We start from the raw sequence: 13,305 nt of genomic DNA, 5'->3' as shown, positions 1-13,305 counted from the left end.
GCAAACGCCCAGTGGTATGTGGGGCAAGAGCAATAAAGCCATGGTAGTTTCTAAACGGGTCTCGTGAGTTTTCCATTGCCAGCATGATTCTGCCGTTGCTTAGGAGCGACAGGGATTTCTCGAGAACGTAAGGATGGAACGGGCTGTAAAAGGTAAATATGGACAAAGTAAAACCATGGGTTATTTCAGAGGTAAAAGTAACGCTTACAGCTGTAGCAGAGGCAGCGGGGGGAAAGGCATCGCAGTATGAACACTGGGCTGAGACTTCGGGGGGTGCGAGTCCTGACGCCCAGGCCTGCCACGGGCTTTCTGTGTGCTGGAGCACGCCCCTGACCTCTGGGGTGCCGTCTGCCTGGCGCTCGTCGTCGTTTTGTCTCTTCTGGTGGAATAAAGGGCTTACCAAAGCCGGGTCTCAGCACCACGCCACCCCGGCCACGCCGGCCGTGGACCCTGCCCAGCCGCAGGGTGGGCAGGGGGACCCTGCCCCTGCCCGGGGACGGCCGCCGCGCCGGGAAACCGCCCCGTCCCCCTGGTGTCAGCCGCGCCCGAACAACGAGCAGTGAACGTGGCACCACCAGGCTCCCGCACCACCAGGGTGCCCTGCCCGCCGGCAGCCGCGCCGCGCTTAGCCGCCTGTTAACAAACCTGGCTTTTACCGCTTTCTCCCGAACGCTGGCACAAGTTACCCCGATGCACCCGTCTTTAGCAAAACAAATTAATTTGCTGCACACGATCGTTTCCTGTTTAACCTCTCGCAGAAAATGGGAAAAATTATTTATGAGGAGTGGGCTACATCCAAAATTAATCTAATTTCATTGATATGCTGTTAGTATAAATAGCGCCGTTACAGATTGTGCTATAGTAAAAATAATATTTGCAGTAAGAATTATCAAAGCAGCTAAGATCAGTGGAAAAAAATAGACAAAATTTGTGGCGTAGAGGCCTAGGAGAGGCTTATCCCTTTTGCCCAGAAAACCTGACCCCATCAGTTGCTCTGATAAAAGTACTTCTTCCTACTTCTTCCTTCGTTACCTCTTTCACATCCTATGACTATGGTGGCAACAACATTATTGCAAATTACTATTATTATAAAATGATATGATTTATACTTTTTACTTTAGTAACATTTCAGAATTCATTCAGTATATTTGTTTAAGTGGTGAATGCTATTTAGAATCGGATAAATACTGATTTACATTCCTAAGTGTCTTTTAACATAGAGAAAAGACTGTCAATGTGAAAATCTGTAGGGAGTGGGAGATGGCTCGGAGGATGGAAGGAATAATCATGTCGCATTTAAGCCTGTATGATCTGTTTCCATAGAAAAAGGTTAGAGATCAACAAATTCTCAGTTTAGTTCAGTAATAAATGAAGGTTGGCTAGGGTATGAAGTTTCTGGGGGGAAGCATCAGCCAATATGTACAGCAGCAGCCTCTGGTGGTCTAAGAAAAAATGGTAGTATCTATAAGTAAGAATAGAAATATGTTTTTTAAAAGGATGTATGTACATATTTAGCTATTTGACTCAATCCTCCATTCAACACATTAAAAAACAGATGCTTTTAAAATGATCTGCTGGCAATATGCTTGTTAAAATCTGAACAGTAAGAGTATTAAAATTCATATGCATTCATTAGCATGTTATATAAAAGTAAAATGCTTTTGTTTAATCATTCCATAAAGTATTATAGTCAATGCTGATTATCAAGAAGTTTTTTCCTCGGTTTGCATCGACAAAAAAGAAACCAAATTTCTAAGATTGTTACTGAATTGATGACATTTTCTGTCTTCACTCGTGAATTCAGTTGGCAGATGTTTTCAAGAACAAAAAATTCTGTCTTATTACAAAACATATTAAGCAGGTTTTTCTGCCATAATGTTTGACATGATGTTTATTGCCCAGACCAAATCAGTCCCTTTAACAAGCTATAATGTATGCCAGAAAGTACATTATTTCATAGCTAAGGAAACTTCCAGCATGAAACGATATGTACTTTGATCTTTCAAGCACTATGTTTAATGCACTACACACTCCCATAGTCATTTCTATTTGTGCTCATTTTGTACAAAAATAGAGTGCAATTTGAGATTTCATATTTTAAGACTCTGCTTTTACATATTCTTGAGTATCCCAGCTATTTGTTTTCCTTCTATGAAAATAAACAAAATACTTAAATTTACCATTTCCATTCTTCCAGTTCTCAGAAAATCTAACTGCACAAGAGGGAGCATCATCCAGAGAGCTTTAATTTGTTCAAGTGGCATTTTCTCATCAGATCACAACAGATCTCAATGACCCTCTGAGAACATAGCTGAGGATATTTATTCCTACTACTTAACGGTCTGAAACAATTTCTCCAGCATATCTAACACAAACAAATTTTACTTCAACATTAGCTGCAGTTGATGCCTTCTTGTGAGGATATTTTTCACCTAGTCTCTTCTGTACCAGTTTTCCCTGCTTGGCAAAGAGGACAATAAGGCTTGCTGAGGTTTTTCAAAACTATTTTGACGAGATCGTTACGAAGCACATACCATCCTTAGATATCACTGTGGAGTGACAGTATGTTTTATTTCAAGAGCCCGGTGAGTCAAACGTATGCTATATTACACAGTAAATAAAGGCTGTATCTAAATTGCCCTTTGAGATTACCCCAAACCAGCCTGAGCACCGTGCCCGTGGTAAGCCCGGCAGCCAGTCCCAGGGTGCAAATTCCCGCAGGACACGTCGTGCTACGGACCCGAGCACGGGAGGCAAGAAACACACCACCAATACGGCGCTGCACCATTTTGTTTGCATCGTGCAAATGCACTGGACGGACTGACAACCGTGTCCGTGGCCGGGCAGGTGGAGCAGAGCACGCCACGTTCACAGCCCCTCCTGCAACCACCTACAGACTCGGCAGTTCTGCCCAACAGAGTAAATGGCACCCTATCGTCAGTCCAGTTTTGCTTCAGAAACCGATAGGCAAGTAAATTGCAGTGATTTGTCCTGCCACACACCAAAGCAGAGATGCTTTTCATGCTGTTTCAAAGAACTGGAGCCTATTAAAGAAAAAAAACCCAAAGAATTCTTTCAGAATAAAACACCAACCGCATCAGAAAAACCAATTTCAGTTAATTCGCCCAGGAAAGGAGATGACCACTCACACTTTCACTGAAACTTATGCTACTTCTATCCTTGGTTTGAAGAAAATCAAATAAAGAGAATGTCAACAGTCACATCTGAGGCACAGAGGCACGCAAAAAAGAAAATGGGATGGAGTCAGGCGTCTTATGTTTCGGGGGTCAAGCCTCCTGAAGCCAAATTTCATGCCTCATCAAGCAAAAGAGCCACAAGAAAGTGGAAGTGATAAAAAGGTATCAAAAAAAAAAGTTCACTTTCAACAAGGGGACGCTGGACCAGCATGCTGACTAAACACCTTTGTGGACGATACAAAAACATCGTCCATCGGCTTCTGATGGACCTTGAGACAAGCCTGGTCACCCCTCCTAAGAAGCAGGGTCTGGCCGGTGGGCAGAATGGCATCTCTCATGAGAAGCAGTGGATTGAAAAAAAGAGTGCCCCGTTGGTGACTTCGAATATGTATATGCATCCTTTTGTTTCCCACACTCAGATACTTCTCGAAAGACACAGTAATATTTACGGTGTTAGCTACAATCTCGCATCCAGATTACAAACCCTTTTAACCAGCCAGTACGGCTGTATTTCTCCTGCAAACACTGCTATGCTAAACCACAATTAATAGGAACATGTTAAAATTTAACATGACTCTAACATATCTTTTTGCTGGATTTTTCTGTTTCACGTCAGAAAGGCATATACATTTTTACTGTTTTAACTACACTGTGGTGTTTCTGACATGTTTCACAGTTGAATGAAAATGTTAACTTTCATAATAAGAGCTTTTGAAATTGCATGACTCAGTCTCGAATGTATAATGCATAGTATGTATATGAAGCAGAATGTGTCAAAGTGCAAATAATATTGTTTGTGCCCCCTGCAGAATTAGAAATCCTCGGGTAGCACTGTTATAACGATCCCATGCTGGTAGCATTACAAAGTGCAAGGGTTCACTGAGTAAGAAAAGAGCAAGGGACAGAGTTTCCTCATTACACCATTCTCGAACTATTCTAGCTTAAATATTTATTAAGATATTAATAACTCTCCTCCTTTATCTGCCTTCAGAAGTTCAGCTGAAACACAATGGATGGCTGCTCATATGAAAACAGTACATTATAGGGTAAATCTGCTACCACACAAGATGAACACCGGTATTTTCCACAATACATTATTAATTCAGCAGGTAATATGTTAAAAAAAACTATCAGGCTATAACTACTGCCTCCTCAATATAACACAATATAATACAATAAATGCATGCATGACAAGTGAAGCTCATATATTGCCTGAGCTGCACTAGAAAGTGTGCCTTATGTACACCTCTGTTTATAAAACAATTTTTATAAAGTCTTCCTTAAATAATTCTCTTTCTTGATAGCACCAGTGAGTTCCTCCGGGGTTCATCTGAAGTTCCCCTTTGAAATTAGAAAGGAATGTTTTGTAACTCTTCCAAAACTTCACATTCAGTAAGTGACAAAAAATACCAATAGCATAAAGAGCCAGGAACTCTGTATGAACTCTCGAATGCCACCTCGGTAATGTGTCTGTTTTTAAAAAAGCATGCTGCTTATTAGCCAATATGGATGGTAAACATATCTATGCTTCACTAAAGAAGGGCAAAGAAAACCAAAAGAAACTTACTCTAATATACATCTGCATAGTTTCTTTTTCTTTTTGTGGGTTTCGATACTTTTCGTAGAAGTCGCGGCGCTTCTTTGTTTCCTTCTGGATTTTATCTTTTCTTTCTCTCTTTTCTGCAGGTTCATCTGAGCTATCAGAAGACAGCTGTACTTGGGCTTTTGTCTTCTCCACTTCAATATAGTTCTCATTGGGATTCAGTACTATTACTCCATAGCCTTCCTGTTTTCGAAGAGAAACACACACACGCACAAAAAAGAAGAAATATGAAAAGGGAGATTTAGTGCTGGAAAATGCTTTGCATTTACTTTATGCTCTTAAAAACTTTAATATTTATTTCAGCAAGTTCACACAACGTAATTTACAGAAGGGCATTTTAAGAATATTCTGTTTGTTTCATTTCTGTCATTAAAGGGATATTGATGTATGAATGTGTCTGTGCGTGCACTTACGCTCATACACATCCCTCAGCGTCAGAAAAGTTGCCTGTTTTACCTTTAAAATAATTTAATATGTTGTTTTATTCATAAGCACTTTATATGACTTTTTCAGAAAACAGTACGAGAACTAAAAGCAAAATATTATTTTAAGAACTCTACATAATGATGAATAAAAAGCTTTATACCCAGCCAATAAAAACCTCTAAAATGAAAAGGATGGAGGGATCTCACATATACACACACACACACACACACACATATATATATATATAAAAGAAAGCATGTGAAAATTATTCACCGCAGTTTAAAATAGTAAACCCTTTTGTCTAGCTGACAACAAGCATACCATGCAGAAGCCAATATAGCAGTAACAATGAATCAATACCAAAACTGATTCAGTGGCATTGCTTACAAGTCAACTCTTTTACTGTGGGGGTGACTTTTAAGTACATCTTTAAATCTGCTCTAAAACTTCACTGAGATTATGTCCTGTATTCAACAAACCCAGAGAAAATTCGTGACCTGCAGGATGCTTTTGAGCATACCAGCTGCATTTTTGTGCCTCAGAAAATGAGCCGGTTGAAAAATACATGAATTTATGAATGAGAAATAAATCTTGAATAAATCAGCCAATCATTTTATTATGATTTTTAAATGATGGCAAATCACACAAGAATTGTAATATTCGTGGAAGATATAATCGCAAATGCAGGGAGAAAAGAGAAGCACGTGCATTTAACAGATGAGTCCTTAAAGTTACCACGGGTTCCCAGTCAAAAATCAAGCTGTCCTTTAAAAGTAAATTTTAATAAAGACTTACTTTTTGGAAACGTCTATATTAATTATCTAGCTGAACAGCTTTATTCCAGCTTTTCACTTGGTGCTTCGTTTTGCACTTGGGCTAGGCACGAGGATCAAAGAGGTCCCCGTACCTAGCTGGCCAGAGCAAACCAAGCCCACGCCAACAAAAGATACTTTATTTGGGCTTGCTTTATTCTAATCTGTAGAGCCATTCACAAACCTTGTAGCGCATTGTGGCCACTGTCAGGTAGACAGATTGTCACTCGGTGATTTTCTACAGTTGGACACACTCGGCTAGTTATCAAAATCGCATCTGAAGGGAGTTCCTACCCCTCGTCCTTGTGCCCTTCTCAAACGTCTGCCATAGCTTCTCCTCCCACCAAAAACCAAGTTAAAGGGCACGGTTGCACTCTGCTAAACAGGGTGAAATAGAGGCATTCAGGGCACTGTCTCTGGCGTAAGGGACGTAGTCAAAAAAGGTCACCATAGGCCAAAGAGAAAATTGCCTCCTCGCTAGACGCGGCGCCGTGAGTAAGTGGTCTCCTGTCACATCGCTCCCCTGCCCTCCCTGCCGAGTGAACTGAACTGGGATAAATATAAACAAACGGGCAAACGGATAAATAAACAAAGGGGGAAGGCCAAAGGAAAATGGAAAAATGAAAGACAACAGAGTTTAAAACCTGTGCTGTGCCATTGCTGGTCATATTAACACATATCACTGTACTACTGACACGTAACATTTCCAGCTTGGAAAATTCAAAGCCCAAAATCCATCAACGGGGGAGAATGCCACTTACAGACGCCCCTAAATTACACGCCTCAGATGAAAGGGTGGGTTTTTGAGCTTGCTACTGGCAGCGAAGGACCAAGTTTTCGCGGCGTTTGGCAGGCTGGTGGTTTTGGGGCTCTCTGTGCTGTTCATCTTCTTGACCCGCTTGTTTTGAGCAGAGAAGTTCTGCGTATCGATTCGTTTTGCTTTCTATACAATGCCAAATGCAAAATTCATGCGTTTATTACAGGTATACAAGTGATACAGGGATTTGAAACTCTGTGTCCACTTTAAGCTGACCACAAAACAGACACATAAATCATCAGAGAAGTAGAATTTGTCTAAGTTATTGATTATGTAACTGAAAATTACATGACTCATTTGTCCAATTTTACCAGGACACAATGTCAATTTTTCACAGAGACATCAACAGATGAAATATGATTCCATTTTTAAATTCGCTATTTCATAAATCAATTAAAATATTTTTATCAATTATATTTTAAGCAGTGTAGCATGTCTCCCTTTACAGGTTTTTTTTTTTTTAAATTTCTCCCAGGTAGCAGGCCTTTCCTGTCAGTACAATTGAAATAATTAAGTAATAACTAAGATAGGTTTGCCCATAATTGAGAAAAAAAAAAATATCTTACAATCCATAAGACTCTCAGGGAATTAATCTCTTTTCAGATTGTTTCGCTCACATGACACTGTGTATTTCCCCTTCCCTTGTACTTCTGCATCCTAAATTGCAAGATGTAAACAATGACACCAGAAAGAAGATTTGAGAGTAACATGTATAAAGCAACATGGAAAAACAAAATGACTGGTGAAATTGAACCCAATTACAAACTCTCTCATTTAGCCTTAGCCCATGTATTTTCTACTGAAAGGGAACACTCAGCTCTAAATAACATCTATGTAAGCAATGTGGCTTCAATGTGGCTTTTAAGTTCAATTAATTTTTAAAAAATGTATTTCATGTGGGCATAGCTGTACCATTAAAGTTCAGTGTAATCAGAAAATTAAAAGTGGAACTCCTCACTAACTCACTGGGGTTGAGCAGAGTGCAAGTCAGTGCAAAACTGAGCACACAAGACCACTAATATCCAAAAAAAGGGCTTTAGCAAACTTTAATAATAGGCAAGATACGCAGTCTTTGGCATGACTGTTAAGTAAAGACAAAATCACATTCATTAAAAAGTATCTTTTTAAATGAAAGTTGTGTTCAGAAGTATATACCTCACGATATCACAAAAAATATCAAGTTCAGATAGCATGATCTTAAAGCATTATTAAAATGTAGTGACCTATGACACCAGTAAGCGCCACCATCCAGGACAGCTTTTAAAGGTTGCCACCACCAGTAAAATATTAGGTATGTTTTCAGCGTATGTAATAGGGGACTAGTTTTTTTCCCTGTGTGTTCAGTGAATGCTGAAAGAGAAAGCACTCTCTGAAGTGCAGAGTTTTTTCATGTCAAAAAGCTAAACTTTGGGGCAACTCCTTCCTCCCCGCCCCCCCCCCCCCCCCCCCCATCAATCTTCAGCTGACTGAAACAAGCCAAGCCCCGTGCTCTACCACACGTCTGAGAGAATACAGATGTTGCACAGAAGCCAAGGTCTGCCTGCCTCCCCCATTAGTGTATCTGTGATGAGACGCAATAATCAGGACAGACACTGATAAATACAAGTCCCAGCCCCTAATCTCTGAGTTCAGGGGATACAGTTTCTCTCTCAAGACTAAAGCACCCAGTTCACAGCTACTTCCCCAAATTCTAATGCTTCAAGGTAAGTAAAATGTCATCTACACTAACTATCAGCATCCTCCAAGTAACTACTTCTAGAGGTAGAGGACTGCGTGCAAGCAGTGCACAAATATAATTAATACCCATAATTTAGCCAGCAAATGACGCCAAAAGGAAAAGCAGGCTGACAAAGTCAAGTGTTGGAAAGAACCATGAATCTCTGTTACAACACCTTTACTACAAAGTCAGAACAACACAGAAGGGCCTTTTCCACCGTAACGCACAAGCCAGAAATGGAGTGGTACTTTCTGCCTCTTACTGGAAGTTCAAGCAAGATGTTCCAAAAGAGAAGGAATACAAAAATTATTGCCTCTAACAGCAAGGGTAAGGTTAAAAAAAAGAACCCTGAAGTATCTGAGGTAAATGCGAAATCTTTTGAAATCTCTTGTGCCTGGCCACATGAATAATGAGCTGAAAGCATTCAGCTCTGCATATTAATCCACCAAGATGGGACACCATATGTGACCAGAGAGGTCAGGGCTGGAGAAGAATCTTTTGACCTGTGTAACTATCTTTTTGGGCTGCAAGAGAGGGTCTGAAAGAGATCATTTTCCTAAGCTTTACCAACCTGAATTTTCAAGTTCAGGTTTCCATTTGGATCACTGGCAGCAAGACCGGAGTTAATTCCCAGGGGAAATGCAGCTTAAACTGCGCGGCTCTTAAATTCGCCCATGGTTAGAATGGACACAGAAATGTCCATTCATCTTTCTGAAAGATGTATGCTCTGTTCATTTCCCATCTTTTCCACAAGAAGGGTGCATTTATGTCACTGTTGCGACATCGTAGGTGCAACAGTGGGATGAGGTCATGACAACCAATCAGAAGTCACTAGTGAAGCGTTAAAGTAAACATAGCTGTTGGAGATGCAGCTCAGCTTGAAAAATGCCCCCTCCATTATTTGAGCAATTTTCTCAAGACGTGACCTGAGACTGAAACGCCTGAAATGTCAGTTGACTCCGCTTTCTGTTTCCACCCAATGTACATTTTGGCAACTGCACCCTGCTAATACTTTGCGATATTTCCATCCCAGCTACACCTCAGCTGCCTGAATTCCAGCACTGTGTCCAAGTGTGTAAAAATGCTGTGTTACTGCCAAACACACATTGTCCCACTAAGTCCCCAACTTAAAATAGCTCATCAAGTTAGGCAGGAAAAGAAAACATGCCACAAAAAGTTTTTAGAGGACCACCTGTTGTCTATTATTTTTACATAGCACTTACTCATAAATCATAACACAGGGTAATTAATCAAGCTGTCAAAGAGAAGGTCAAAGGTTATGTGGGGGAGTCAGAAGGTCATGCATGGGCTGATAGAGGTCAGGGTCACACCGCATTCCTCATTATCAAGTTGGGATGAGAGACGGCCCAAGCAAACAAAAGTGAAAGCAGATGGAGAAGTGAGTGGATAAAAAAAAGGAGAAAATTTCACAAACAAAAAGAAAAGTGAAAGAAGAATGTCAGTTGCCTTCAAACAAGGAGGAGAATAGAGCAGAAATACATTGAGATGTTCTCAAAAGGTCTCACACAATACAAAGAAACTACAGTTTGATTATTTAAATACAATTAATATAACTTTCCATGTGATCTTTTTGCAAATATTAAGCAACGCCAGAAAACAGGCACAGTAGTTCTGGTTCTCTTTCACATCTGAAGTCAATATTTTCAAGGTGAATTAGACAAAAGGAACCTATTACTGTGATGAATGCTGATGGATATATAAAATCGCTTCTAAATGCTGAAGTTTATTCCTGTTTATGGCTACAACCAATGGATGTTCAATAGAAAAGTTATAACCTGTTTGAATGATGTATTAAGAACTATACTTTCATATACACAAATCCTCAAAAACACCAAGCATCATAAAAGTCCTTCTGGATGACACAACAGTTATAAAATATTCTATCATTACACTGACCTGAATTAGATGCAGAATACTGTGCAAAATTAGCTGTCACCCTTTCCTCAAAATCTTTGTTAATCTCATTTTGAATGTTTGCAGCTTTATCAACACATGCATCAATGTCAGCTCCTTGGTTACTGAACCGCTGTACTTGGAAGAAGATATAATTAAAATGTTTTGGCACAGAAAAGGTGAAATTGTATCTTCCCCTGTTCCCTGAGGAGTCTGTAAAACATGTAGGATATATTGACAAACACACACCCTTGTCTAGAGCCCTGACATCCCAGGTCACCCAACTGCTATTTATTTCAAAACATTCACTTTACACTTACCCAAACTGTCACCTGCTGTGTTACTAACTTTTAATGGATACTAGAGCTATAAAAACAATAAACTCTTCATTTCCTTTCTATTACTGCCTTCTAATTCTTCACTGCATTAGGTCCATATCTATTTGCATGCAGAACTGTATTCATCTTATTTTACCATATATAGTAACTTTATGCTGGAAAGTATAAAGCATGCCATTAGTATGTTTTATTTTGCTATTTGTTAATTTGGTGCTACTGCAGCTATACTAAATAAATCAATGTTCAAGGCTAGAAAAAATCCCACCAGATAAGCTGTTACCACATTTTGAGTTTACTGATGAAAAGTTTTGAAAAGAATTAATGTTTTACATTTATCTATAATTAACAACCCAAATATGTCTATACATAAGATCTGCAATCCTGTTTTATGATGTTTGTTCCTAAGGCCAAAACTGAATAAACACATCCATGAATTATAAGGATTTTACTCCCTCAGTTGTATACTGTATTCTTGATAGGGAACTCCTGTGACTTCACAAACACTAATTTCACTAGGATTCTCAGCAGAAAATTATTTCTCATGTCAAATGAAATACAAGAAACTATGCTATCGCGTTAACTTCATTCTGTGAATTAGCAGAAAAGAACTACGTTCACATTCAAATACTGCTTCGAACGTCAGCTAATAAGCCTCAGCCCCACCACCTCTCCCTGATGTGAGATTTGGGATATCTGGAGAGACCACTGGAGGCTGAGAGGAAGCGAATCCACCCCAGCCACGCAGGCGGGATACAGGGCTGCAAATTATCCACCCACAACAACTGCCCAGGCTGCAATAACAGTTTCTGCTCTTCCTCACTTGGTGCACACAGCTTTGGGGTCCATAAAACCTGTGAGAGAATGAATCCACCAGTTACCCCCAAGGCCTGGCATCCTTTAATGATACCTTATAGGAACCCCTTCTGCAATTGAAGTCTGCACTTTGAAAGTTCCGCCCCCCCCCCCCCGCCCTCTCTCTTAAGAAACTATTTTACTTTTTTTTTCTGACAAAAATTTCAGAAGCTTCAGAAGCGTACAACATCTCAGACAAGAACCTCATTCATATTTCACTTTTTCACTACGATTTTAATGAAAAGGTTATCCATATTTATATAGAACTTAACTTTTTAAAAGCAATGTACCAGCAACAATGGCAAATCAAAGAATCTTCATAAAACCCACACAAGTAACAGTAATTATTGGTTTTAATTTATTGATAGGGAAACCAAGGAGAATAGTAAATACCCTCTGAGAGTTATGCTCAAATAAGGTGCAGAGGTGAGCTGGACTGCAGGATTTTTTGACATTTCTGTGGTATTTCTAACCACCCCATTAGCTGAGAGTGAAAGTTCTCAACTGCAAATTCATTTTCCAATCCACTTTGCCTCCTTCCTGAGAATGTCACAGTATGTCTTAATTATTCTCATTTGTACTTCATAATGAATATACCCCCAAATAGGCTTTGAGTATGTATTTTTTATATTGCACAACATGAAAAAGTAAATTTATTCTAAAATACATCTCATTTCCTTCCCTTTTGTAATAGCGTAAAGTGTTTTTGTAAACATTTTCTCTTTCTGAACTGTAGATATTTCAATGGGCTCAGAGGTTTGTCTGGATTTGTAACATCTTTAGCTTGCAGAAAGGCAACCCAATTTGCCAAGTTCTTCTACTTTAGCTTTCATCTCCAAGAATTTATATGTATTAAACCATTACAGGAAAAGATTAAACGTCAATCTCTTGGAAGGTCTGTATTTCAGTACTGTAAAGGGAAAATACATCATGCACATAAGTGTTTTCTGTAAAATCTTGAAGTTATCCAAGTCTTGAAAGACAACTCCTGTTTAGTGTTGAGCATTGTTTGTGACTGCAGTCTAAAAACCTTCTATCTCAATGACAGAAAATTCAGTTGGATTCAGTATGTGCATGTATTCAGTCACTTCCCTGAGAAAATAGCCACTTGTAATCTAAAAGTAAAGCTTCTGGCTTGTACCTATCATCAACAAACAGGTGCAATTCGGCACATTGATGCTCCTTCCTTCCCACAGTGACCTATGTCAGAAGACCTTCTTATACTTCTTCTGCTAAATAATTTAATTACTTATGAGTTATGGTTTCTTTGTAACCTTTTAAATGACTAACTCATTAAAATGCAAAAATATGCAAAACATGATGTCACTGGGTCAAACAGCTGTGTTGGTAAAATTATGGCTGTGAAAGTCCCTAAGAACATGGAAATATTAATAATTTATATTGCTCATTATATGGCAAAAACTCTTTAAACAGATTTAGAGACAGATTAATTTTATAATCACAAAACGCTACACTACCTCACGGTAACAAATCTTTTTACCATCTGTGACCCTTTTGTATACATAAAATATAGCTTAAGAATCTCTTTGTTAACATGTTTTAAATTACAAATATTGATGAAAAACGCCTTATGAAACTCTGATAGGGATGTATAGAATTGTGGTTTTA

The 13,305-nt window shown here is 39.2% G+C and overlaps 1 protein-coding gene across 2 annotated transcripts in view; it reads right to left on the bottom strand.

Moving 5' to 3' along the window:
* FAM172A (family with sequence similarity 172 member A) overlaps nucleotides 1-13,305 on the bottom strand; it is a 272,106-nt gene that overhangs the window by 132,649 nt on the left and 126,152 nt on the right. For both annotated transcript variants that reach the window (XM_042787776.1, XM_042787777.1), the window contains one exon: nucleotides 4,765-4,983. In XM_042787776.1, the coding sequence (XP_042643710.1) occupies nucleotides 4,765-4,983 (219 nt within the window). The remainder of the gene's footprint in view (nucleotides 1-4,764; nucleotides 4,984-13,305) is intronic.

This window comes from Tyto alba, unplaced genomic scaffold (assembly GCF_018691265.1).
Source record: "Tyto alba isolate M040663 unplaced genomic scaffold, T.alba_DEE_v4.0 Super-Scaffold_13, whole genome shotgun sequence".
In the NCBI taxonomy this organism is placed as follows: Eukaryota; Metazoa; Chordata; class Aves; order Strigiformes; family Tytonidae; genus Tyto; species Tyto alba.
This window is presented reverse-complemented; position numbering and strand designations above follow the sequence as displayed.